This window comes from Hylobates moloch, unplaced genomic scaffold, assembly GCF_009828535.3.
Source record: "Hylobates moloch isolate HMO894 unplaced genomic scaffold, HMol_V3 SCAFFOLD_3, whole genome shotgun sequence".
Classification (NCBI taxonomy): domain Eukaryota; kingdom Metazoa; phylum Chordata; class Mammalia; order Primates; family Hylobatidae; genus Hylobates; species Hylobates moloch.
Window position 1 is genome coordinate 290,163 of NW_026652278.1, and position 27,030 is coordinate 317,192.

At 54.6% G+C, this 27,030-nt stretch overlaps 1 protein-coding gene across 4 annotated transcripts; it reads left to right on the forward strand.

The window, feature by feature from the left end:
* The first annotated feature begins 35 nt into the window (after window positions 1–35).
* Window positions 36–27,030, forward strand: TUBGCP2 (tubulin gamma complex component 2). 4 transcript variants are annotated; one of them, XM_032174507.3, is made up of 18 exons: window positions 39–87; window positions 5,754–5,942; window positions 8,200–8,328; window positions 8,808–8,984; window positions 10,347–10,506; window positions 14,678–14,885; window positions 15,210–15,409; window positions 15,748–15,937; window positions 17,176–17,321; window positions 18,114–18,294; window positions 18,741–18,921; window positions 21,394–21,566; window positions 21,805–21,933; window positions 23,067–23,187; window positions 23,750–23,893; window positions 24,663–24,782; window positions 25,603–25,766; window positions 26,769–27,030. In XM_032174507.3, exons 2-18 carry the CDS (start codon window positions 5,793–5,795, stop codon window positions 26,902–26,904), a joined length of 2,709 nt encoding a protein of 902 aa, XP_032030398.1. In that variant the 5' UTR covers window positions 39–87; window positions 5,754–5,792; the 3' UTR covers window positions 26,905–27,030. The 4 variants fall into 4 exon arrangements, with proteins under 4 accessions (XP_032030405.1, XP_058291842.1, XP_032030398.1 ...); XM_032174514.2 differs by lacking the exon at window positions 24,663–24,782 and having other exon boundaries at window positions 36–87; XM_032174522.2 differs by lacking the exon at window positions 39–87 and having other exon boundaries at window positions 5,872–5,942; window positions 8,213–8,328.

Genomic DNA, 27,030 nt, shown 5'->3' on the forward strand with positions numbered 1-27,030 from the left:
CACCGTCCACGAGCCGAGCCGGACGTGACGTCACGCGCACTTCCGCCGCCGTCGGGGCTGAGCGGGCGCAGTGGCTCCGGGACTGCGGTGAGTCCCGGCCGAGCGCGGGCGCGGGAGTGATGAGGGGTTTGGGGGACTGCCGGGCCCGGGGGCCCACGAGGCGACGGGGCTGGCGGGACGCGGCTCTTCCCGCGCGCTCCCTCTGGCTGTGCAGCGGTCCCCGAACTCTGGGCCGAAGCCCTTCTAGCCTGCACCGGCCAGGCCAGCGTCTTGCCCCGCGGCCCGACGCTCAGCCGGGGCGGGGCAGAGCGGGCCTCCGGGTCGTCCCGGGTGTCCCCTCCCAGCCCTGGGAAGCCAGGTCTCAGGTCCCCGTCTCTCACGCCCTCTCCCGTCCGCCTTGCCCCGGCTGTCGTCTCCCGCCTGTCGGACCGCTGCAGCCCCTGGATCTTGTTCCCTCTAAACCAGTCGCGAACTGGAGCCAAAGTGGCTCCAGTTTTATTGTAACCGTTTTTAACTTAAAGCCCTTGGGTGACTTCCCGTTACTTTAGTTCAAAGGCCCTTTCCTGGTTTGTCGGGGTCCTGTCGACCTCTCCAGTCCTCGCAGCTCCCGTGAAACACAGGACCTGTGCTAGGTGCTCAGGGCGTGTGGGGGAAGGCATCACAGGAGAGCGCGGCAGCCTAGTAGGAGAGACAGACGTCAGAGTAAAGAGTCACCGAATTAAAATGGTGAATAACAACACACGCGGGAAGCAGTGGTCGCTTCAGATCTACTGCAGAGAATAGGCCCGGTGGCGGATAGAGGCTTCAGGTTTCTCGTCTGTCACCCAGGCTGGAGTGCAATGGTGCGATCATAGCTCATAGATCGCTGCGGCCTCAAACTCTTGGGCCCAAGTGGTCCTGCTGCCTCGGCCTTCCAAAGAGCTGGAACTGCAGGCGTGAGCCACCATGCCTGCCCCTGTACTTTTTCCATGTTTAGATACACAAATACGTCTTTGTTACAGTTGTCTAGTGTTCAGTACAGCCACCTGCTGGGCAGGTTTGTAGCCCACGAGCAAGAGGCTCCACTAGGTGATTTAGGTGCATCGTAGGCCGTACACCATCTACGTCTGCGAGTGACTGTGATGATCACACAGAAGGAAATCATTAGGTTTCTCTTTTTTTCTTTTGGAGATAGTGTCTCTCTCTGCCGCCCAGACCGGAGTGCAGTGGCGCGATCTGGGCTCACTGCAACCTCTGCCTCCTGGGTTCAAGCGATTCTCGTGCCTCAGCTTCCTAAGTAGCTGGGATTACAAGTGTGCGCCACCAGTCTTGGCCAATTTTTGTATTTTTGGTAGAGACTGGTTTTCACCATGTTGGCCAGGCATTTCTCAGAATGTTGAGTGACGCATGACTGTACTTTTTGTCTCTGTAAAAGCCTTTGGGCTCTTGACATTTTCCACAAGTTGTAAAATAACATTTTTCAAACCAATTTGTACAGTTAGCTTTGAGCTCTCAACAGAGGCTCTTTTTCACGTTCCTCTGTGCTTTAATCACTTGCCCACTAGGAGTGTGTGCCCCGCTTGTCCGTGGTGGAGTGTGGCATGCGTGCCTTGCTTCCTCAGCACGCGTCCCTGCGGTAGCTCACAGCCTCTGTGAGGAGGACTTCAGTACCGCCCAGTCACAGACGCTGGGCCTGTCCGTTTGTGTGATTAATAGTAAGAATTCAGGGGCATCAAGAAGACCAAGTAAGCGGCCACGGCTAAATGTTCTTCAGAGCTGTGTTTTCAGTGGGACACTGCACGTTTCTGGCGGGACAGCTCTGTTGATGATTAGCGTCCCTGGCCCTTGCCCTCTAAGTACCGAGAGCACCCTTCTGTGACCGTGACACCCCAGAGTCACCCTAGGACTTTTCCAAAGGTCTCCTGGGGGGAGGGACTCTGTGCGGGTGCCGGCTGCCCTTTTGGAGGCCTGGTCCCCACATTCAGGGAGAGCAGCAGCTCCTCACAGGATGAACACTCGTGATGTGCGGGCATCTGTGCTTCTATTTCTAGAAGAAATATGAAGTTTCCTGACGGTAGTTTTTATTTTTATTATTATTATTTTTTGAGATGGAGTCTCGCTCTGTTGCCCAAGCTGGAGTGCAGTGGCGCGATCTTGGCTCACTGCAAGCTCCGCCTCTCGGGTTCATGCCATTCTCCTGCCCCAGCCTGCAGAGTAGCTGGGACTACAGGTGCCCACCAACATGCCCGGCTGATTTTTTGTATTTTTAGTAGAGACGGGGTTTCACCATGTTAGCCAGGATGGTCTCGATCTCCTGACCTCGTGATCCGCCCACCTCGGCCTCCCAAAGTGCTGAGATTACAGGTGTGAGCCACCGTGCCCAGCATGTAGTTTTTAAATAAATACTCAGATGATTTTTCTTCAGAGGTAGCTTTCTCTCCTGACTTGTGTCTGGTGGGGGAGTGCTTTGTTTTGGTGGCAGATGGTTTTCTTGCCACCTAGCATGACCAAAGTGTTCCTCAGTCCAGCAGTTACAGGACAACCTGCAGTCCTCGGGGAGCCGAGTAGAATGTGCGTGAAACAGGCCGCCCTTGGATTGGAAGGGGCCGCTGGCCGGAAAGTTTTGGGCTGTCTTTTCTGCTTCGCAAGTAGTTTGCAGGGCCTCCTCCAGGGCTCCCATTACTGTTAAAAAAGCATCTGGTAGTTTAAGATGTCAGTGATTGGGACCCAATTTTCCTTTTGTAAACCTAACCATTTCCCAGATAACAGAGTTAACACCTCCAGGTGGTAACGGTGCCACGTGTTTGTTTCTGGTTTCCTGGTAACGACAGTGTAAGAACTTACCACATGTGGGCCCTTCTGTGCTTTCTCAGGGTGATTTCACTTTTCTCCACCACAGCTCTAGGCAGGACCTAGGGCTTCCCCTTTTCAGAAGAAGCTTGGAGAGGATGTGTCCTCGTTCAGGGTCCCACAGCCTAGAAGTAGCCACGTCAGTGTCCAGACTGTGTGGGGCTCCATGGCGCATGCCGTGCTGGCTTTGTGCTTGAACTAGTTACCGTGAGCGCCTCCTGAGTCAAAAGCATGTGTGTGAGCAACTCAGCACCATGTCTCATTATCGCTCTCCTTCTATTTTTGGAGATACCCTGCCTGTGACCAGTATTTGATGTTCATCTACAGATAAACTGTCTTCCATCACACAGGATTAGAATCTCCGTGTCGAGTCCCGCGCTAACAGTCATTAGTGAATTAGCATATTGTGGGAGTGTGTGCCGAGTCTTCTGTACTCTGTTGTAGGGACCAGCCCCACAGGGTCAGTGGGTTTTTCTCCTCGTGTGAGGAGACGAGAGATTGTAAAAATAAAGATGCAAGTCAAAGAGATAAAAGAAAAGACAGCTGGACCCAGGGGACTGCTACCACCAAGATGCAGAGACCGGTAGTGGCCCCGAATGTCTGGCTGCACTGTTATGTATTGAATACAAAGCAAAAAGGGCAGGGTAAAGAGTGTGAGTCATCTCCAATGATTGATAAGGTCATGTGAGTCACATGTCTGCCGGACAGGGGGCCCTTCCCTGTTAGGTAGCCAAGGCGGAGAGAGAGGACAGCTTATGTCATTATTTCTTTTATGTTCTTTTCAGAAATATCAAAGACTTTAATACTTTCACTAATTTGCTACTGCTCTCTAGAGGGCGGAGCCAGATGTACAGAGTGGAACATGAGAGCGGACCAGGAGCGTGACCACTGAAGCACAGCATCACAGGGAGACAGGCCTCCGGATAACTGCAGGCGTCCCTGACTGATGTCAGGCCCTCCACAAGAGGTGGAGGAGTAGAGTCTTCTCTAAACTCCCCCAGGGAAAGGGAGACTCCCTTTCCCAGTCTGCTAAGTAGTGGGTGTTGTTCCTTGACACTGAGGCTACCGCTAGACCACGGTCCACTTAGCAACGGGCGTCTTCCCAGATGCTGGCGTTACCGCTGGACCAAGGAGCCCTCTAGTGGCCCTGTCTGGACATAACAGAAGGCTCGCACTCCTGTCTTCTGGTCACTTCTCACTATGTCCCCTCAGCTCCTATCTCTGTATGGCCTGGTTTTTCCTAGGTTATAATTATAGAGTAAGGATTATTATAATATTGGAATAAAGAGTAATTGCTACAAACTAATGATTAATGATATTCATATATGATCATATCTATGATCTAGATCTAGCATAACTTTTGTTGTTTTATATATTTTGTTACACTGGAACAGCTCGTGCCCTCCGTCTCTTGCCTCGGCACCTGGGTGGCTTGCCGCCCACACTCGATGTTTTGTTGAACTCATCCTTGTCTCCCTGAAGCTGTCGGCAGAGTGGTAGTTTACCGTTTTGGGTCATAGAGCCTTTGAGAATTTGTTGAAGGACTATCTCCTCAGAAAATTCACAAATTATTTTGCCCATAACTTTCAAGGGCTCATCTGTTATTGATTACTCATGGATACCGGGTTAAGAACCCTTGTATAGATGAATTGAAATGTTTGTGAAGCGTGTAAAGTTTGCTTGTATTTGTTTTGTAATCTATAGCCAGTTGCCTTGCCTGTATTTTTTGTTTTTTGTTTTGTTTTTTGTTGAGACAGGGTCTCCCTCTGTTGCCCAGGCTGGAATGGCTCAAGCGATCCTCCCACCTCAGCCTCCCGAGTAGCTGAGACTACAGGCATATGCTACCATGCCCAGTTAATTTTTGTATTTTTTGTAGAGACAGAGTCTCACTATGTTGCCCAGGCTGTCTTGACTCTTGGCCTTGAGCGACTCACCTGACTCAGCCTCCCAAAATGCTGGGATTCCAGGCGAGAGCCACTGCACACAGCCATGTGTTTGTCTTAATGGCCTGGTATCAGAACTCTCGATGACAGAGACTAACGACCAGCCACTGGTGGGAGAACAGGGGTGGCGCTCACCCTTTACCCTGACCCAGGGGTGGGCTCGCCCTACACCCTGACCCCACGCAGTGTTCTGCTGCCCACTTGGGTGTGTCTGTGATGGCTTCGATCTCGTATGTGTTATGTGTCTCCTGGTGAGCCCCTGGGGCAGCTGGAGCTGCAGTGGAACCTCACCTAGCTCAAACGCGTAGGGAACGTGTAGAAGTCCTACCAGAAGCATCTCTGTCGGTAGCCACGCTTGGGCAACAAAAGGAGATGTCATGGGTACCAGAGTGAAGAAGGAACGCAGAGCCGGCAAAGTGAATGGAGCTGCGGCTGAGCACCGTGGGGTCCGAGAACCAGTGTGGGCCTCTCGGGTGGAAGCTGGGATGTTCCTGTGTGTGCCGGGAGCTGGCACGGTATCAGTGGCTCGGACCTGTGCAGAGGTCCCTGTGTAGACTCCACAGGCACAGGCTCACCTGTGTAGACTCCGCAGGCATGGCCTCACACTGCACATCTGAGACCAGAAGGCTCTGCCCACCAGCCGAGGCGCACAGCAGAGCACTCCCTGCAGGCCCAGACCCATGTGTGGAGGGAGGTGCAGGGGAAAGAGAACCCAGGTCTCAGGCCCCATTCATGCTGCCCACAGGGCTGGCTCCCAGAGCTGTGGAGGCCGCCTGGAAGCTGGAGGCAGGTGAATCCTAGGCCCATCCAGAGGACCCTCTGAGAGGCTGCTGGGGTGTTGGGGGAGGGGCCCTAGGTCAGGCAGGCCGGGTGATAACTTGGTTTGTCAAAGGCCTGACATTGGCCAGTCTTGAGTATTTAAATTTTTTTTTTTATTTCTACAGTTTAAATTTTGTGTAATAGCTGCCCTCTTATCTATAGGAGAACATATTGTGATGTTGGTGCCTCAGAGCTAAAACTATGAGTGAATTTCGGATTCACCATGACGTCAATGAACTGCTTAGCCTGCTGCGTGTCCACGGAGGAGATGGGGCTGAGGTCTACATTGACCTGCTTCAAAAGAACAGGACCCCGTACGTCACTACCACTGTCTCTGCTCACAGTGCCAAGGTGAGCACTGCCCTTGGTGTAGCGCTGTGCAGGGTGAGCGCTGTTCCTGGGTCAGGGTGCAGGGTGAGCACCGTTCTGGGTCAGGGTGCAGGGTGAGCCCACCCCTGGGTCAGGGTGCAGGATGAACACTGTTCCTGAGTCAGGATGGTGCGGGGTGAACCCACCCCTTGGTCCAGGTGCAGGGTGAGTGCTGTCCCTGGGTCAGGGTGCAGGGTGAGCGCCGCCTCTGGGTGCAGGGTGAGTGCTGTCCCTGGGTCAGGGTGCAGGGTGAGCGCCACCTCTGGCGCAGGGCTGTGCAGGGTGTAGGGTGAGCGCCACAGATCGTGCCGGGTGCAGGGTGAGTGCCGCCCCTGGTGCAGGGCTGTGTGCCATGCGAGATGCAGGGTGAGTGCCCATTCCTGGGTGGCCTCAATGGTACTGGCGACGATGGCAGACAGCACTTGGTCTGTGTGTGTGTTCAGCTCTGATTCTACTGACCCCCCCAGCAGCTCCTGTGATTCACCCCACTGTGCAGATGAGTAAATGGAGGCCTAAGGAGAAAGCTGGGCCTAGAACCCTCCCTCTTCCCCACTCTGTCCCCTGCAGCCATGAGGCGGGAGAGTCCTGACATGTGCATTCCTGTGGATAAAAAGGGAGGGACTGAGCTGGGCGCGGTGGCTCACGCCTGTAATCCCAGCACTTTGGGAGGCTGAGGCAGGTGGATCGCGGGGTCAGGAGATCAAGACCATCCTGGCTAACACAGTGAGACCCCGTCTCTACTAAAAATACAAAAAAATTAGCCGGGCGCGGTGGTGGGCGCCTGTAGTCCCGGCTACTCGGGAGGCTGAGGCAGGAGAATGGCGTGAACCCGGGAGTCAGAGCTTGCAGTGAGCCGAGATTGCGCCACTGCACTCCAGCCTGGGCGACAGAGCGAGACACCACCTCACAAAAAAAAAAGAGGGAGGGACTGATATTAGCCATGTTGAAATCCCTTTAAGGTATTATTTCTTTATTCAAATAATATGTAATTCAGAATTATAGATTTTCAGTAAAAAGTGATTTTGAATTTGAAGTCTATTTTAAAAAATACATTATGAAGCTTCAGTTATTTAAACAGGTTAACAATGGCACAAGGATAATTAGGCAAATTAGTCGAGCGGACTAGAGAGCTTAGGGACACCCATGTTTAGTTCATTCTGAGGGAAGCATTGTAAATCACTGAGTAAAACATAACCTCTGCCGGGCATGGTGGCTCACACCTGTAATCCCAGCCCTTTGGGAGGCCGAGGTGGCTGGATCACCTGAGGTTGGGGGTTCGAGACCAGCCTGGCCAACATGGAGAAACCCCATCGCTACTAAAAATACAAAAATTAGCAGGGCGTGGTGGTGTGTGCCAGTAATGCAGCTACTCGGGAGGCTGAGGCAGGAGAATCACTTGAACTGGGGAGGTGGAGGTTGCGGTGAGCCTAGATCGCGCCATTGCACTCCAGCCTGGGCAACAGGAGCGAAACTCCGTCAAAAAAAAAAAAAAAACATAACCCCTAGGCTTGCACATAATAATAAATTCCAGAGGGAATACAGCTACTCTCCAGTACAAACCTGAAGAAGCATAAAAGGGCCGGGCGCAGGGGCTCACACCTGTAACGCCAGCACTTTGGGAGGCCGAGGCAGGTGGATGGCTTGAGCCTGGGAGTTTGAGAGCAGTCTGGGCAACATGGTGAAATCCTGTCTCTACAAACAATTAAATTAATACGAAGAAGCACAAAAGGAAAGGAACCATAATAGGAAATATGGATAAGGTTTGTTTTGTTTTGTTTTGAGACAGAGTCTCACTCTGTCACCCAGGCTGGAATGCATGTGGCACGATCTTGTCTTACTGCGATCTCAACCTCCCAGGCTGATGTGATCCTCCCATCTCAGCTTCCCGAGTAGTGACCACAGGCGGGTGCCACCACGCCTCGCTAATTTTTGAATCTTTTTGTAGAAATGGGGTTTTGTTATTTTGGCCAGGCTGGTCTTGAACTCCTGGACTCAAGCAGTCTACCTGCCTCGGCCTCCCAAAGTGCTGGGATTACAGGCGTGAGCCACTGCCTAGCTCAAAATATGGATAAGTTTAACACAATATGAAGATGAGTTTTCTTAGTTTATTTCAGAGGGATGATTATTTAACCTACCCAATTTAACTCCATTGGCTAATTGTGGTTAATTTTCTTAAAGGTTTTTTTTACAGTGCTTTATTAATTACTGTCATTAAGTCACTCATGTTTGTGCTTTTGAGGTTAAAATTGCAGAGTTTTCTCGTACTCCAGAAGACTTTCTAAAGAAATATGATGAACTAAAATCTAAAAATACAAGGAACCTTGACCCGCTGGTGTATCTGTTGTCAAAGCTCACGGAAGACAAAGAGGTAGGTGCCCATGCCACGTGCCACACTGCGCCCATACAGCCCGTGTTGGGAGGCCACGTCTCCTGCTCACTCCGTGCCACCTTCCTGTCAGCTCTTCCTCCCTCACACCAGTAATGCTTCTAGGCCATGTAGGACATTTTTGGTGGATCAGAATGAAAGATAACCCAAGTTGGGTGTAAACATGAGAAGCAGCCTCTGGGGCACTTTGAGCTTCCCCCATGATGGGTGTAAACATGAGAAGCAGCCTCTGGGGCACTTTGAGCTTCCCCCATGATGGGTGTAAACATGAGAAGCAGCCTCTGGGGCACTTTGAGCTTCCTGCCTGTGTCACGCTCAGTTCCTGCCTGTTGCACGTGTCGCTTTGCTGTTAACGGGGGCCTGTCAGGGTGGGGGAGCCATCCTGGCAGTGTCGTCCCTACTCTCCCCCTGTGGCCAAAGAGCTGCTGGCCTGGTGTGAGCACAGTTTTACACGTTTTCAGACTCTGCAGTACTTACAACAGAATGCAAAAGAAAGAGCTGAGCTTGCAGCCGCTGCTGCGGGCAGCAGTACCACCAGCGTCAACATCCCTGCCACGGCCTCCAAGATCTCCATGCAGGAGCTTGAGGAGCTGAGGAAGCAGCTTGGCAGCGTGGCCACAGGCTCCACGCTGCAGCAGGTACTATGTGCATGGCTGTCCACAGGCTCCACACTGCAGCAAGTAACCGTCTGTGGCTGTCCACAGGCACCCACATTCAGTGCTGTGCCAGGCCCCTGCTGGAAGGACATGTCTCTCTGTCATTTATTGAAAATGAATCCCTTAGAGAGGCCAAGGCTTAATGCTTGGTCATGACCTAGCTCTATATGTTTAGTTTTTTTTTTTAACCAAGAATTCTGGACCACAAGAATCAATAGCAACAAGGTTCTGACCCACGTGACAGTGTCTGCCAGGTGGCCACGTGACAGTTGTGCTGCCAGGTGGCCACGTGACTCTGAGCCTACCCAATCCTGACTCCCCATTTCCCTCCTCTAATTTTTGACAATTTTGAGGGAATGCTTTCAGATTATTATATTTTCAAGATTCTTGAAAATACAGTAATTTTTATTCCTTCTGTATTTGCTACTTGCTCTTGGTTTTGATTTTATGTCCTACCCTGGTCTTTTGCTGTAAGTCATCTCCCAGTCTCTCTCCTTGGAGCTGCCACGTTCCTGCCTTTGTGACCTTTAAACTCCCCTTGGAGCTGTGTCCCTGAGGCATCCTAGCCTCGTGGGTGCGTGTTGAGCGCAGCGGCTCCCAAGGACCCGGCCGGTTCTTGCTGGGCACGTTCTGTGCTGGACTTAGTGCTAGGCCTCTGTCCACATCTCCCTCAGCCCTGGCACTGCTCTCCCTGTGTGACACATAAGGAGACTGGGTCTTACTGCCACGTGCAGAGACAGTTTGCACCTGCCCCTGTCCCTGACCAGCCCCGAGTGGGAGTTAGTACTTCCGAAAGCTGGGCCAGTGCAGGCCGACCCCATCAGCCTCTGGCGGCCACTGGCACAGGAGGGCAGGCTCTCTGACCACGTCAGGAGCCATCCTGTCGCACTGGGGCCCTTCTCCGGCAGGGTGAGGATGCATGTCTGTTGCTGAAGCCTGTCTTCACCCAGCAAGTGGTGTTCAGACCTAGTCACTGCCAGGAAGAAGCAATTCAGCTTGTTCACGGGACGCCCTCCTTTGAAACAGCGGCTCTGTGCCTAGGTGCACCCTCTCCCATGGTTCCCACTTCTGGTGCTCATGTTTTCCCGGGGGGGGGCCCTTGCTGGGCCTGGACTCCTGAGAAGAGGGGCTAGGGCTCCCCGTCTGCCCTGTTCTCCCCAGCCCCTCACGTTGTGGCAGGCAGGGATGTCGAGGCACATTTCATATGTATGTGATTGACTCTTTGTGGGTGTTGAATTGACTAATCATCTTTGCCATAGATGCTAGTTTCTATGCGTGTCTTAAGTTGAGTGTTTGTGCTAAAGTGTATCTTTCTGATTTTGTTTTTTAAAATGTCCTTGCTAGTCTCTGGAACTTAAAAGAAAGATGCTTCGAGACAAGCAGAACAAAAGAAATTCAGGCCAGCACCTCCCCATCTTCCCAGCGTGGGTGTATGAGAGACCTGCCCTGATCGGGGATTTCCTGATTGGTGCTGGCATCAGCACAGACACCGCTTTACCGATAGGTATGTGACGCGTTGATTTCCGGGCTCTGCCGATAGGTATGTCATGTGTTTATTTCTGGCCTCTGGGCAGGACACTCTGCAGGCCCAGCCCTTCCCCCGGGCCTGCCCTTCCTCAGGTTGTGAGGCTCAGTGCTGACTGGCTGCCGCATCCATATTCCCATCCCAGGGTGGCAGCAGAGAGTGGCTCACCCGGGTCCTTGAGGGTTCTTCTCCTGTCCCTTCTGCCAGAGCTGTGGGGCAGCCTGCAGCAGGCCCCTCCCCAGCCAGCATCCTGGTACCCTGGTGCAGACCTGCAGGCACCAGAATTGTGTGCGGCACTTATTTCTGAACAACGATTCATAACTCCCATAGATTCTGTTACGGCAGTGTTCTCAGAGGCCTCTTAAGTAGTGTTCGTGTAAACAAGATGCAGGTGAGACCACACAGTCATTTCAAGACGTTGGGGACCCGGGATGTGTTCATCTGTCACAATTCATGGGTACATTTTTATTTTTACTTATTTTTAATTCTTTTGAGATGGACTCTCTCTCTCTCGCCCAGGCTGGAGTGCAGTGGCGCGATCTCGACACGCTGCAACCTCCACCTCCCAGGTTCAAGTGATTCTGCTGCCTCAGCCTCCCAAGTAGCTGGGACTGCAGGTGCCACTACACTCGGCTATTTTTTATATTTTTAGTAGAGACGGGGTTTTGCCATGTTGGCCAGACAGGTCTCAAACTCCTGACCTCTGGTGATCTGCCCGCCTTGGCCTCCCAAAGTGCTGGGATTACAGGTGTGAGCCACCACGCCTAGTCAAGTACATTTTTAGATTGAAAAATGAGATTTCACAAACTAAGGACAGAGAGTACCTGCTTATTTTGCCCCATCCCTGTTAGTCCAAACTCAAGAGGCAGTGTGGAGCGCGGTCTGCTTCCCCACTACTCACGCGGCTCTGCGGTGTGGGCACCAAGAGGCCAACCCTTGCCTTTGCCAGAAACCCTGGAGAATGGTGACGTGAAATCCACCTGTTTTCCTCATCCACAAGCAAATAGAACCCTGCTGTAAGTTAATGAAAAGTATAGAAACGCTGCTGTAAGTTAATGAAAAGTATAGAAAACCCTGCTGTAAGTTAATGAGCAGTATAGAAAACCTTGCTGTAAGTTAATGAAAGGTATAGAAAACAGTCTACTTTGGCCGGGCGCGGTGGCTCACACCTGTAATCCCAGCACTTAGGGAGGGTGAGGTGGGTGGATCACTTGAGCCCAGGAATTCAAGACCAGCCTGGGCAACAGGACGAAACTAGTCTCTACAAAAAATATAAAAATTAGCCAAGTGTGGTAGCGTGCACCTGTAGTCCCAGCTACTCAGGAGGCTGAGGTGGGAGGATCACTTGAGCCTGAGAGGTCAAGGCCGCAGTGAGCTGTGATCGTGCCACTGCACTCCAGCCTGGGCAACAGAGCGAGACCCTGTTTCAAAAAAAAAACAAAGAAAACAGTCTGATTTGTGCAGTGTGTTTTCAGTAATAATCCAACTGTGAAAACCCAACTGTGAAGACTTAGGGAGAGAGAGCTGCTCCCTTAGCGGGTATTCAGCGGGCGGCCGGGGTGGCGGTGGGCGTCTGAGAGCGCCTGATGATGCCCAGGCAGGCTTCAGAGAAGGAAGCGTGGGGCCCTGTGCCTGGGATCCCAGCAGTGGAGCCGGCTTTTTGGAGCAGGAAGCACTGAGGGGGTGTTCAGGCTTTCCCCCCATGTTTCCCCATTCAGGGAAGGGGTTGTACAAAAGAGGAATGCACTGTCCAATAATGCCGCGGCGCCGTGGGCAGCTCTGAGCGTGGCGGTGATTGGCAGCAAGTGTGTGAGACTTGGCTGTGAACCCTGCAGCCGGCTCTCAGGTCAGGGTGCGGGTGTCCTCGGCACACTCAGCATCCCAGGAAAGGGGTGGCCTCGCCCCACCTCCCTCCCTCCCTGTGGCCACGTGCCACAGGTCCCGGGGTGCCTCCAGCATCGAGGCTGCCTCGTCTCCGTTTGTCCGCACTGTCCCTGCCCCCTCGTGCCGCCTGTGCAGACTTGAGAATGGAGCTCACCATGGTGTTCATGCCGGGGCCTGTCTAGCCCCTCACCCCACGATTTGACCAGTGCCACACCAGGGGACCTTGTGTGACCTCGGGTCAGTGTCCTCTGGAAAACACCCGTGGAGTGGTGTGATGAAGACGGTGCCGTGGAAAGCAGCAGGACCTTGTGAGCATGAGGCGGCTGCCAGCACTCCACGTGCCCGCCGCGCTCTCCACACCGTGTGGGCGTCCACCTGGCCAGCGCCGCTGCAGCGGTGCCCCTCCCTCTCGTCGCTCCTGTGCAGCGTGTGAAGGTGTTTCTCTGCCTGCGTCCTGCCTCTTCCCCACACCGGCACGGAGGAGCCATGTGGTCGGTGGTCGTTCGGACGTGGTGATTTGCAGGCGACGTTGCAGGTGTTGAGGTGACACTGAGGATGTTGAATATTGGGGAGGTGAAGCAACTGACTTTTTTTTTTTCTTGAGACAGAGTCTCAGTTCGTTGCCTAGGCTGGAGTGCAGTGGCACAATCTCAGCTCACTGCAGCCTCGACCTCCCAAGCTCAGGTGATTCTCCCATCTCAGCCTCCCGAGTAGCTGGGACTGCAGGCGCGCACCATCACATGCAGCTAATTTCTGTATTTTTAGTAGAGACGGGGATTCGCCATGTTGCCCAGGCTGGTCTTGAACTCTTGGAGTCAAGCGATCTATCCACCTTGGCCTCCTAAAGTGATGGGATTACAGGTGTGAGCCACCGCGCCTGGCCTGAAGCAACCCTTGAGGTCCCTCCACAGTCAGGTGGCCAGATCCACACTATCCCCCACCCCACTGTGAAGCTTCTCTCCACAAGGGCATTGGCCGAGGCTTCGTGGCTGTGGATGAATGAGGCCAACATGGTGGAAAGTAAGTGATGCAGAGTCAGAGGCAGTTCCTGGAAGATGCACTCACTGTTCCTGAAACGCCAAGCCACACCCACTGCCTTAGGAATGGCGGACATCAGGGTCTCGGTTTTATTGGTCATCCTGAGAAGGCCACTGGAGTAATAGAAAGAAACGGAACTTGAAGTTGAAAAGTGTAGATCTGCCAGCCTGGGCAACACGGCAAGACCCCACCTTTGCAAAAAATTTAAAAATTCGCCCGGAATGGTGGCACGCACCTGTGGTCCCAGCTCTGAGGGAGGCTGAGGATGCAGGATCGCCTGAGCCTGGGTGCTCAAGGCTGCAGTGAGCTGAGATCGCACCACTGCACTCCAGCCTGGGTGACAGAGCCAGATTTGTCTCAAAAATAAAAAAGGAAAAAAAAACAAGAACAGCGTGGATCTGCATCAGGATTGAGGCCTTTGCTGAAGGGCTTGCGTTGGTGACGGATTATAGCTGCGCTCAGAGTCCTGAGGCCTGCAGTCACAGGACACTTCCCAGCAGATGTGTGAGGCTGACACAGTGATTTTGTAAACCGAAAGCGTGTTGTATGGAGTCTTCCTGAGCTGCCAGGGCCTGGTTTGGGTGTGGTCTGCTGGCACGGGGCCCTGTCAGGCCCTCGTGGGGACAGTTTCAACATCCTGCTTTCCTCTGGTGCTCTTCCCGGCCCCCCAGGCATGACCCGCTTGAGGCCGTGGACTGAGAACTTGGTCCTGGGACGTGAGGGGTTTGGTGGGTGACGACCCGTGGCCGTCCTCATGAGGAAACTTAGCTGTGTGTCCTGCAGCCGTCTCATGCTCTCTGGATAGAAATTATCAGAGTTTCTTAACGTTTAAGTGATAGCTTTTTAAAGACAAGGTTTTTTGTCCCAGAGTAACCCAGACTTACCAAGTTGTACTTACCAATGTTGAAAGTGCAGCTTCTGCTGGAGTTGCCTTTTCAACTCCTAACTTCATCTTTTCAAATGTCAGCCTCGTATCTGAGCATTGTGGAGCCCAGTGTGGTGAGATCTTGACATGAGCCACCGCGCCTCCCAGGCCGGCCCCATCCTGCGGCGGTTGGAACTCAGCCTGTGGCTCCCCAGTGGGGTCAGTCAAAGCCAAGTGCAGCGGCTGACCTTTTATACCCATAAACAAAGATGAGCAAGAGTGAGACCAACCCTCAGATGAGGACACGTGGCTGTGGGGGTGTGGGACTGGGGGCCGTGGAGCCACAGTGCTGTCTGTCCGCAGGCACGCTGCCCCTGGCCTCGCAGGAGTCGGCCGTGGTGGAGGACCTGCTGTACGTGCTGGTGGGCGTGGATGGGAGATATGTCACTGCTCAGCCCCTGGCTGGGAGGCAGAGCCGGACCTTCCTCGTGGACCCCAACCTGGACCTGTCCATCAGGGAGCTGGTGAACAGGATCCTTCCGGTGGCTGCCAGCTACTCCACCGTGACCAGGTGGGCACTGGGCGCGGTCCCTGGGGGCCTGCGCTGTTGCGGGGGAGGGGTTAGGTCCCATCCTGATAACCATGGGGACATCTGCGTCGCTTCTAAAGAGAGTGCCCGCCTTGGTGACAACTCCGTGCCCGACTCAGTTTTGGAGGGTCTGTGAGTCACCATCCAGGGTCCTGACTCATCTCCTCCTAGGGGCAAAAATTCCCCTCTGGGATGTGGGGTTCGAGTGAGTCATTTGCTTCCTGTTTGGGATGAGACTCAGAATATCGGACGTTGTATGTGCCTGCAGCTTGCCTTTTTGAGGAAGTCTGACAGCTTTTCTCATAGGTTCATTGAAGAGAAGTCTTCCTTCGAGTACGGGCAGGTGAACCATGCCCTGGCAGCCGCCATGCGCACCCTGGTGAAGGAGCACCTGATTCTGGTGTCGCAGCTGGAGCAGCTGCACAGGCAGGGCCTCCTTTCGCTGCAGAAGCTCTGGTTCTACATCCAGCCGGCCATGCGCACCATGGACATCCTGGCCTCCCTCGGTGTGTGCCCGCCGGGGGCAGGGGGCAGTGGGTGGCAGGTGTTGAACATAGCACCCATTGTGAGGAGAGACTGCAGGGGCCGTGGAGCAGCTGCCCAGGGCAGGGGCGTGCGGCCAAAGCCCATGTTTCATGTGCTATTAACTTGCAAGAGGAAAGCCCTGGAAGCTCTCACTGGTCAGCTTAAATCAGCAACTACAACCTTACAGTTCATACATATCCCAAAGAAGCAGCTCCGTCCCAGGAAGAAGGTTGGAGAAGCATGAGGGGCCCCAGCAGTGTTGTTGGCAGGCTGGGCGTGCGCTTCCTTCTCGGCAGTGAGCCCTCCTTTCTCCCCGCAGCCACCTCGGTGGACAAAGGCGAGTGTCTTGGGGGGTCCACGCTGAGCCTGCTCCACGACAGGAGCTTCAGCTACACAGGGGACAGCCAGGCGCAGGAGCTATGCCTGTACCTGACCAAGGCAGCCAGCGCTCCCTACTTCGAGGTTCTGGAGAAGTGGATCTACAGGGGCATCATCCACGACCCGTACAGGTAGGGCTCCCCGGGACACGGGACATGGAGGGCGTGTGCTGCCCTCTGTGGGGGCCCTGGCCTTCCTTTGCTCGTGGTCTCAGGAAAGCACACATCGGGCAGATGTCCGCCTGCTGCCCATGTGGCTCAGGGCAGGAATGGCCCAGCTGCTTATGGCCTTATTCTTTTGTGTGCAGGACATTAAATTGCCTCCAATTAAGTCCTTCAACCTCTTTGGTGCTTGGATTTCCTGATCTGGTGGGGTCTGTTGGCTTCTCTTCAGTGAGATATATTTAAATGCATAAAAATATGTTAGTTCTCAAAGAATTGTATTATGTCTATTAAGATACCGTTGTTGAAATATTTTCAAAAGATACATTTGTGATGTGGAAATATTATTTCTTTACTAATGGACCAAATAAAATCTGGTTTAACGGGCACCTTTAAAGAAAGCACCTTCACACTTGAAGTGCGTAAATGATGTTTGAGGTTGTTCAGATGACGACGTGGAGATGTCTGGTTTCTGTCAGTGTTGGCCCCGCCTACCCCACGCGAGCATCATTTTGGGTGTCAGGCCCCACGCACCCCACACGAGCATCATTTTGTTGCCTGGGCTCATCATGGAAGGAAATGCTAAATTCCAAAAAGAGGCGGGTGCAGATAAAAACAAGTCAGTTTCCCAGCTAGCTCTGCGGACCCTACATTCTCCCTGAGCCCAGGTTAAATACTCTGTTCCAGAGTGAGGTTTGTAGGTTTGTTGGTTTTCTTTTTTTTTTTTTTTTTTTTTTTTTTTTGAGGCGGAGTCTCGCTCCGTTGCCAGGCTGGAGTCCAGTGGCACGATCTCGGCTCGCTGCAACCTCCACCTCCCAGGTTCAAGCGATTCCCCTGCCTCAACCTCCCAAGTAGCTGGGACTACAGGTGCATGCCACCACGCCCAGCTGATTTTTTGTATTTTAGTAGAGACAGGGTTTCACTATGTTGGCCAGGATGGTCTCGATCTCTTGACTTCCGATCCGCCCACCTCAGCCTCCCAAAGTGCTGGGGTTACAGGCATGAGCCACCATGCTCGGCCCCTAGGTTCGTTTTAGCTCACAGTTGAGAAGTAACTGGTAGATGTGGCTTGGCCCTTGTGGAACGTTACTTGGAAGTGTGCTGGGCTCTGTTAATGTCCCTCCGCGCTGCCAGCCTGGAGAAGTGTGTCGCCTGCCTCACAGGCGCCCTTGCTTTGCCTGTGACCGAAGCGCTCCCTGTGGTTTTAGTGAGTTTATGGTTGAGGAGCACGAGCTGCGGAAGGAGAGGATCCAGGAGGATTACAACGACAAGTACTGGGACCAGCGGTACACCATCGTCCAGCAGCAGATCCCGTCCTTCCTGCAGAAAATGGCGGACAAGATCCTCAGCACAGGTGCGGTGCCCACGGGGGACGTGCGGGCCGCAGCACAGCTCTGCCTGGAGAGTCTCCTGCAGCCCAGGCCCTCCCGCCGGGAGCCTGCGCCTCACCCTGTGGGCGCCTGAGCCCGGGTGTCTGTGGATGCGGGGCCGAGGTCAGGACTGGCCCATGGGCTGGGCTGCGGCGCTGATGGTCTCTGTTGCCGGGTTCCATCAGGTTTCCATCGCCAGGACTTGGTTTGTCCCTGACCCAGCTAGGCTCTCTCACAGGTGCCTTCTCTGTTTCTCTTTCTGATTTCTATAACTCCATTAGCATGACAGGAAAAACCAGCAAAGACACACGCCTGCCGGCCGGCAGTGTTCCCCATCTCTGACCACACAGGTTAGGGCCTGACCTGGACCCGGGGCAGTGGTGCGGGGACTTGGACTCGGCACATCGGCGCCGTCACGAAAGGGTTAGGAAGAGATTAGCCATCCGGTTCTCATAATGCCTGTTCGAAATTATTTCTGTGCCCTTGGTTAGAAAATTCCAGATGTGCAGAGCCACAGCAAAGCCCTGCCACCACCAGCTCAGTCTGTAGCTGCTGACCGTGATTTACCGGGAAGGAGCAAGGGTGTGGAGCCGCCTCATGCAGCCCAGTTTCCATTCCACTGCCTCCTGTGTAGACAAAGACAGCTGGGGCCTCAGACTGACCGTGTGGAGAGCCCATTCAATGTCCATTCCACTGCCTCCTGTGTAGACAAAGACAGCTAGGGCCTGAGATCGACCGTATGGAGAATAAAATTTTGAATTTCTATCTGTTTTCAGGAAAATATCTAAATGTGGTCAGAGAGTGTGGCCATGACGTCACCTGCCCGGTGGCTAAAGAGATCATCTACACGTTAAAAGAGCGGGCATACGTCGAGCAGATCGAGAAGGCATTTAACTACGCCAGCAAGGTGCTGCTGGACTTCCTGATGGAGGAAAAGGAGCTGGTGGCTCACCTCAGGTGATTCCGTGCCCTGTCCCTGTGCGGGCGGGCGTTCGCCTCCCTCTGAAACCGCAGCAGGTGATTCCGTGCCCTGTCCCTCTGCGGGCGCTCGCCTCCCTCTGAAACCGGAGGCTGTGGGACGTGGGGCTGAGATCGCTGAGTTTCTTCTGGCAGCTCTGACTTGTCTTTTTGAAAGTGGGCACTGCCGGATGGTCTCTAGCTCAAGGACCTGGCACTCACAGTGGGTGGTGTAGGCCCTGGCTCACCTTGTCCAGGGACCCCAGCTCCCCTCCTTGCCCAGGGCCCACCAGCCCCTTCTCGGCTCCTCCTGCCACAGCCTGCGTGGTGGTCACGCAGCCCCTGCCTGAGAGCCAAGCGCTTAGCCTGTTGTAGTGTGTTTTAGGGTGATGGCTGTGGCGGGCACCTGCGGGTGGGCACCTGGTCACGTCTGTTCCCTGGCGCAGGTCCATCAAGCGCTACTTCCTCATGGACCAGGGCGACTTCTTCGTGCACTTCATGGACCTCGCGGAGGAGGAGCTCCGGAAGCCGGTGGAGGACATCACGCCCCCGCGTTTGGAGGCGCTGCTGGAGCTGGCGCTGCGCATGAGCACGGCCAACACTGACCCCTTCAAGGATGACCTCAAGGTGGGCGGGGGCGCCAGGGTCTGCCCCCTGTGGCAGGGGCCTTGGAGGGGCTGGGAGGAGAGCACAGCAGAGGCCAGCCCTGTCCCCCACGCCCCGCCCCGGTGAGGCGACCGCAGGGTCTGTTTGCTTCACTCTCGGCTGCGGGGGCCGACTTGCCGGGATCGGGGTCTTTGCGCCTGTGCTCGCGAGGGGCGCGGGTCTCGGGTTTTCCTGCATTGCCCTCGTCCGGCCTGGCGTTCAGGTTGTGCTGGCCTCGTGGAATGAGTTTGGACATGTCCCTCCACTTGTTTCTTGAAAGGGTTTCAGGAGTGGTGTTAATTCTTTTTGTTTTTGCCTTTTTGCTGTTTTTTTTTGTTTGTTTTTTGTTTTTTTTTTTTTGAGACGGAGTTTTGCTCTTGTCACCCAGGCTGGAGTGCAGTGGCGCAATCTCGGCTCACTGCAGCCTCCACCTCCCGGGTTCAAGTGATGCTCCTGCCTCAGCCTCCCGAGTAGCTGGGATTACAGGTGTGCACCACCACGCCTGGCTAATTTTTGTATTTTTAGTAGAGATGGAGTTTCACCATGTTTCCCAGGCTGGTCTTGAACTCCTGACCTCAGGTGATCCACCCACCTTGGCCTCCCAAAGTGCTGGGATTACAGGCATGAGCCACCGTGCCCAGCCGTTTTTTAAAGTAAATATATATTTTATGTTTTTTACTTTTTATTTTTAACAGAGACGGGGGTCTCACTATGTTGCCCAGGCTGGTTGAACCCCTGGGCTCAAGCGATCCTTCTGCCTGCACCTCCCCAGGAGGGTGTTGATTCTTTGGATGTTTGGCAGGGTTTGCCGGGAGCTCTTGGGCCCTGGGCTTGTCTTTGTCGGAGACTTTTGAGGGGCACTTGGCCCTTTGCTGGCCACAGGTCTGCTCGGTCCCTTTCCTCTTGGTCGGCCGTCCGTCTCGCATCTTGTCTGGTGCACAGTTCATGGGGTTCTAGTATCTGCTTTTTATTTCTGTAAGATTAGTAGTTATATCCCTTCTTTTTCTGATTTTAGTAATTTGAATCTTCTTTGTCTTTTCTTAGCTGACGTAGCTAGAAATTTGTCAATTTCATTGATCTTTTCAAAGCACCAACTCTTGGGTTTGTTGACTGTATTTTTCTGTTTTGTTTCTCTCTTCTGTCATCTTTGTTACTCTTGTCTGCTGCTTAGGGGTTCAGCGTGGTCTTCTTTTTTCTAGTTTCTTAATTTGCAAAGTTAGTTTACAGCTGTAAACATCCCTCCGCGCACGGCCTTCGCTGATCCTCCAGCGTCGTCATTTCTGTTTGTCTGGAGGTGTTTCTGATTCCCTCTGATTTCTTGTTGGAGCCATGGGTGGTTTATGTTTAACTTCCACATGTTTGTGAAGTTTCTGGTTTTCCTTCTGTTGCTTGTTTCTAACTTTATCTCCTTGTTAGAGAACAGACTTTTTGTGATTTCAGTTTTGTGAAATGTATTGATTTGTGGAGTGGCCCCACATCCATCCTGGAGAGTGTTCCGTGGGGACGGGAGGAGGGCGCACCCTCAGTGCTGTTGGGGCGGTGTTCTGCAGGTGGGTCCTGAGGCCCTGTCTTTCCTCACTGATCTGTCCAGCAGTTCTCTCCATGGTTAGAAGTAGGGCACCGAGTCTCCCTGTCACTGAAGAACTGCCTTTCTCCTTGTCATTCTGTCTATTCTTGATTCAGGTATTTTGGGGTCTCCTGTTAGGAGCAGGAATATTTTCGTAGGAAAAATTCCTGGTAGTAAAATTGTTGGGTCAGAATACCTGGCCCTTGTATGACTAGGCTGACCTTGCTGGAGTTGATGGAGTCCAGTCTCAGGACGCTGCTGTCTGCACACCTGCAAAAGCTCCCATCTTGGCTACTCGATGGAGAAGTGACGTCAGGGGCTTGTTTCTGCGTTCGTGACAGTCATGATTTTGTCTGTCCGCTGCTTGTTTCTTCTTGCTTTACGCTCTGCCCTTCATTTTCTGTCCTGTCGTTGTGCAATGGTTTTATAGGAACTCTGTCATGGGTGGTTGGAACTTAGCAAATACTTGAATGATTAATGTGAGGACAGTATTACTTGTGTGTAATAACTATTATGTCCCTCATCAAATACGCTTTATTTTTCAACCTGGGCCTGGTGCTTATCATGGTACAAAGGTTTCCATCCTAAGGAATTACGTTTCTTTCACCGTCCCTAGCGGTTTTTCCCTTATACCACCCACAGCAGCAGTGGGTATTTACAAATTAATTCATCTGAATTTTTCTTGTTTTATTCTGACAGGAAGTGGTTCAGTTTTGAATTTGATTTATCAGTAGATGTTTGGGTTTTCAAAAAGCCTCTGATGTTTAGAATCGGAATGTAGGGAACCTTACGTCAGCACTGGGTCTGTGAGCGTGGATGGCATCAGGGCGGGACTTCGGGTCTTTTCCTTAAAATGGGATGTTCTGTTTCATTTCCTTCCCTCCAAGATCGACCTGATGCCCCATGACCTCATCACTCAGCTCTTGCGCGTTCTGGCCATCGAGACGAAGCAGGAGAAGGCGATGGCCCACGCCGACCCCACGGAGCTGACGCTGAGCGGCCTGGAGGCCTTCTCCTTCGACTACATCGTCAAGTGGCCCCTTTCGCTCATCATCAACAGGTGCGGGTCGGCTGCTCGGGCATTGCTAAATCTTCACTCAGGTTTGGCAGAAGCGAGAACCGTGCCATGCAGCGGCCACCTCGTCCCACAGAGGACCCAAGGCGGCTCTCCCTGGCCTTCAGTGTCCAGGGGACTCACGGGCTGTCCGGGGGCCACCGTGCAGACTGTGGAGCACAGACGCCATGTCAACGACGCCGCCGGTCACGGAGGCCTGCCTGAGGTGCCGCCTCTCTTGCAGGAAAGCCCTCACTCGCTACCAGATGCTCTTCAGGCACATGTTCTACTGCAAGCACGTGGAGCGGCAGCTCTGCAGCATCTGGATCAGCAACAAAACCGCCAAGCAGCACTCGCTGCCCTCCGCCCAGTGGTGCGTTCTTCCCCCGCCCCCCGTGTGCCCTCCTGAAGCAGCACTCGCTGCCCTCCGCCCAGTGGTGCAGCGCCCCCCGCGTGCCCTCCTGGTAGACAGTTTTCTAGGCTTCTGGAAGTGTCATCTGGAAGCGCGCGTTGGTAGCTTTAGATCATAATGCTTCATTTTCCTGTCTTGGGGCTGCGCGGCGCTGCCGTCCACCCCATAGGGGATGCTGGCTCTGTCCCTCAGCCCTCTCTGGAGCCTTGTGGTGACTGCACGGGCATGGAGACTGCCCAGGTATGGAGACTGCCCAGGTCGGTGTGCAGGACACGAGCTCTTCCCGAGGGCGGGCAGCCACATCTTGCTGGGACCAGAGGTGCTTTGCAGCTCTGTGGCTCTAGGGTGTTGAAAAAAGGGGTCGATGGCAGAGCTTCTTAAGAATTTGTCCAGTCGGGTGCGGTGGCTCATGCCTGTAATCTCAGCACTTTGGGAAGCCAAGGTGGGAGGATTGCTTGAGCCCACAAGTTCGAGACCCGCCTGGACAGTGTAATGAGCTCATCTCTTAAAAAAAAAAAAGAAAATTATTTTAATTAGCCGGGAATGCCTGTAGTTCCAGCGACTTGGGAGGCTAAGGTGGGAGGGTTGCTTGAGCCCAGGAGGTCAAGGCTGCAGTGAGCCAAGATCGTGCCACTGCACTGCAGCCTGAGTGACAGCAAGACCCTGTCTCGGGAAAAAAAAATAAATTAGAAGAAAAAGAACTCATCTCGATGATGAAGCACAAATATGCACCTGCTGTGTGGCACCTTCCTGGCATGGGCTCCTGGGGCCCCGAGGGGTCCGCGTCCCAGTCTCCACTGCCCAGCTGGCTGGGGGTGTCCCTGCAGGGCACAGGTTGGTAGACGGTGACAGCTTGTGCGGGCAGACGCAGGAGCAGCGGCCGTGAGTGGTGTGCTGGGAGGGGCGCCTGCTCTGCAGAGGAAATAGCCACGTCCAGAGAACACCCTCCATAGCTGTCCTCCATCCAAAATGTCACTCAGTGGGCGCCGTTCGGGCCGCGTTCTCCATCACTGTCCTCCGTCCTCTGTGTCACTCAGTGGGCGCCGTCGGGGCCGCGTCCTCCATGACTGTCCTCCGTCCTCTGTGTCACTCAGGTTTGCTGGGGCTTTCACTCTGCGGCAGCGAATGCTAAACTTTGTCCAGAATATTCAATACTACATGATGTTCGAAGTGATGGAACCGACCTGGCACATCCTGGAGAAAAACCTGAAATCCGTGAGTTTTAGCTCCACAGATCATAACGTTTGAAAGCCAGTTTCCTCTCACATAATTAACGTGAGGGACACGGAGTGCAGGAGAGGCAGGGAGTGCAGGAGAGGCGGGGCGGGGGGAGAGGCGGGGCGGGGGGAGAGGCGGGGCGGGGGGAGAGGCAGGGAGCCCCCAGGGTGGGGCTTCACTGGCATTGCTGGCCACATACAGGACCCCTTGCTGCCTGCCGTCCTCTGGGGACTCTGAGCCGTCATTGCCCCCCAGGTTGTCCCTCCTACATTGTGCATCTGAGGCTGAGGGGCCTGAAGGCAGAATCTGTTAGTACCAAATTCCAGAAGCAGCCGCAGCCTCCCTTCTTGTCTTCTGCCTTAAGAACTGAAACCCCTTCGGGGTGTGCCCATCATTTTTTTAGTGGTGTCTGGAAGTTTTCCCCTAAAAGCCCAAGGCCCATTTAAGAGGTAGAAGTGTGTAAACAGGAATGCGCAAAGCCAGAACTGAGCACATGCGCACGCAGGGCCCATCTTTCGGCCACGTCTTTCTGAGAAGGGGCTTGGCCTGTTCCCCGCAGGCCTCCAACATTGACGACGTCCTTGGCCACCACACGGGCTTCCTGGACACCTGCCTGAAGGACTGCATGCTCACCAACCCCGAGCTGCTTAAGGTCTTCTCCAAGCTCATGTCCGTGTGCGTCATGTTCACCAACTGCATGCAGGTGCGCGGGTATGGGTAGCACCGTCGGGTGGGCAGGCGTGGGTGGGCAGACCGTGTCCCGAGCGTGGCCGCACGCAGCCTGCTCACCTTTTCCTGCCCTCGTGTTCGTGGAGGAGCCGCTGGGATCTGAGTGTTTCCAGAACTCCTGGTCTTCCTGGCCGGGTGGTTCCCTCCTGGAGCCCCTGCCCTGGCAGCGTGGGCAGGGCTGTGTTCCTCCCGAACCATCCCTCCGCCGCTGTGGTGCTAGTCTCTGTCCGGGGCCTTTGCTCATGGCCCTTGCGTGCTCTTTTCCTCAGCACTTGAGTTATTTGATTCCATGAAGGACCTGCAGGCACTAGTCACAAGCAGCTGCTGACTGGCGATGGTGCAGAACCTGAGCATCTAGTGGCAGAAGCAGGGGTCTGAGAATCAGGCTCTCCAGGCAGTGCCATGGGGAGGGTCCGGAGGAGGGCGAGTGGGGAGGTGGAGGAGGGCACGGGCACTGCGAGCCATTGCTGACACGTAAGAGCCACTTCGGGCTCCCAAATAGGGAAACACCAAAAAAAACTGTTGTCAGGAAAATCAGTTGGTCACCATGGAAGGCAGACCCGGGAGTTGTGTCGGCAGAGATAAGTCATTTCCCCTGCAGCCTCAGAGATGCTCGTGTGTTCCTCCAGCCGCAGGCTGCAACAGAGGTGCGGAGGGTGACGTACCTGCAGGACTTGTTTTTTCTGCAAAGCGTTGTGGTTTTAACTAAGACAAGCATTTCCTTACGACTCTCCACCCCCTAGAAATTTACACAGAGCATGAAATTAGACGGCGAGCTGGGCGGGCAGACGCTGGAGCACGGCGCCGTCCCGGGGCTGCCCGCAGGGGCTGAGGAGCGGGCCCGGAAGGAGCTCGCCAGGAAGGTGCGTGGCCTCCAGGGTTGGCCAGAGAGAGACGCTTCCTCCTGGCTGGGGCGGCAGCCTGAGTGTCCTGACGCAGGGAGAACAAACCTCCCCTCTTTTGTTTCCATCTCCCTTCGGATTGAAGAAAAGACTTAAAATTAGCTTCCAAGCACAGCCTCTCACAACCTTCTCAGCTCTCTGGTCCCACTTCAGCCAGTCGGGCTCAAGGGAACCCCACAGATCTTCAGAGCGAGCGTTATGCAGGGCGTCCGGGTGAGGGCGGGGCCGCACCCGCTGTCCCTGCTGAGCGCGGTCCTGAGTTAGAACCGTCAGGCTCTCAGCAGGCACCGACAGGCCGCATGTCCTCGGAGGCACGGCCCTGCGTCACCGGCTCCGGGGTGGCCTGGTGGGGTGGGCAGTTCCGTGTTCACACGCTGGAGCTGGAGCTGGCAGAGAGGAGTTGGGTTTGGAAGCATGTGGGGGCCGCAGGTGAGGGACACAGAGGCGCCCCGACCTCCTTGCTGAGAAGTGGCTGGGAAAGCTTGTGCTTTGCTTGTAGATGTGACCCCAAAGGAGAAGGAGAGCTCGAGGCACAGCCCTGTGCGGTCTGAGCCTTGACCACCTCATCCCACGAGGCCTGGAGTGTTTCTCTGAGTGCTGTGTTCTCAGGAATGTTTTTTGACGTCCTTTTTACCTTGAATCCCCTGAAAACATCATGGAACCCATGTTTTCTATTTAAGAAAAGAGGAAGGGAAAAGACACCGGCTTGCTGGGAACAGTGGAGCCAGGAAGGCCCGCGGTGGGGGTGGGCATGGCAAATGCGCCCCGGCTTTCTTTCCAGCACCTGGCCGAGCACGCGGACGCTGCGCAGCTGGTGTCCGGCTTCGAGGCCACCATCAACAAGTTTGACAAGAACTTCTCAGCCCACCTGCTGGACCTCCTGGCCCGGCTGAGTATCTATAGCACCAGTGACTGTGAGCACGGCATGGCCAGCGTCATCTCCAGGTGGGTGGGCGCCACCCCGGCTCAGCCCAGCACCTGCCCCAGCCCAGCCTAGCACCTGCCCCAGCCCAGCCTAGCACCTGCCCCAGCCCAGCGCCTGCCCCGGCATCCAGGCCCCATCTCCCCTGCAGCCTCCCCTGGTCCCCCTGGTGTAGCCTCCTTCAGAAGGTGGGGCAGGTCTGTGTCCTGGTGCTCGTGCTGGTCGTGTGCCACTCCCTGAAGTCAGGCTAGCCCGGCTCTCCCTGGGGTGTGACATTCTGTACAACTGGGCTGCCCCTTTGGCACCCTTAGACTGTGTGTGTCCTATGGGGCTGGTCAGGCCTGGATCAGCTTCCCTCATGCTGCACTAACACCTAGCCTGGGGGAAAGGGCCAGGTGGCCAAGCTGCCAGCCTGGAAGGGGTGGTGCCCTTGGGGGTGCTGTCCTTGGGAAGGTGCCTATTTGTGCTTTTGGACCACCCTGTGCCCTGTGCCCCCACAAATGTTCTGATTTTCTGAGCAGGGGTTTCTGAGGCCACCCTGCATTGAGAACCACTGCTTGGTTCTCCAAGTCCCTGACACCTCAGGCCCTGCTGGGGTGACAGGAGCCCCAACTTTCTGGGGCCAGGAGAGAAGAAACCTGTGTTTGTGCCTTTGAGCAGGACTGAACAGGACTGAAAACCTTCCTGTGGAAACGTTAGGGATGTGCCTCACCTTCACCCTGCAGGGCCTCTTATGGTCTCTGTAGCTGAACACTTTCCCCATGGCAGGAGCAGGGCTGCTCAGGACGCACCCACAGAAGGGGTGTGCGCCCCAGCTCCACTGTCCTTCCACACCCCTGCTGCCCAGCACGCACCCGCAGAAGGGGTGTGCGCCCCAGCTCCACTGTCCTTCCACACCCCTGCTGCCCAGCACGCACCCGCAGAAGGGGTGTGTGCCCCAGCTCCACTGTCCTTCCACACTCCTGCTGCCCAGCACGCACCCGCAGAAGGGCTGTGCGCCCCAGCTCCACTGTCCTTCCTCACAGGCTTGACTTCAATGGTTTCTACACGGAGCGCCTGGAGCGCCTGTCTGCAGAGAGGAGCCAGAAGGCCGCCCCCCAAGTGCCTGTCCTGCGGGGGCCCCCGGTTCCTGCACCCAGGGTCGCAGTCACTGCACAGTGAGCCCTGGCTGCAACAGGAAGGAAGGGTATGGGGTCAGCAGGGACTGGCGCACATGGATCCAGAATTTTCAAATCGAATGCTGTATGTTCTGTCTTTGCAGTTTAAATATAAAGCAGGAATGATCAA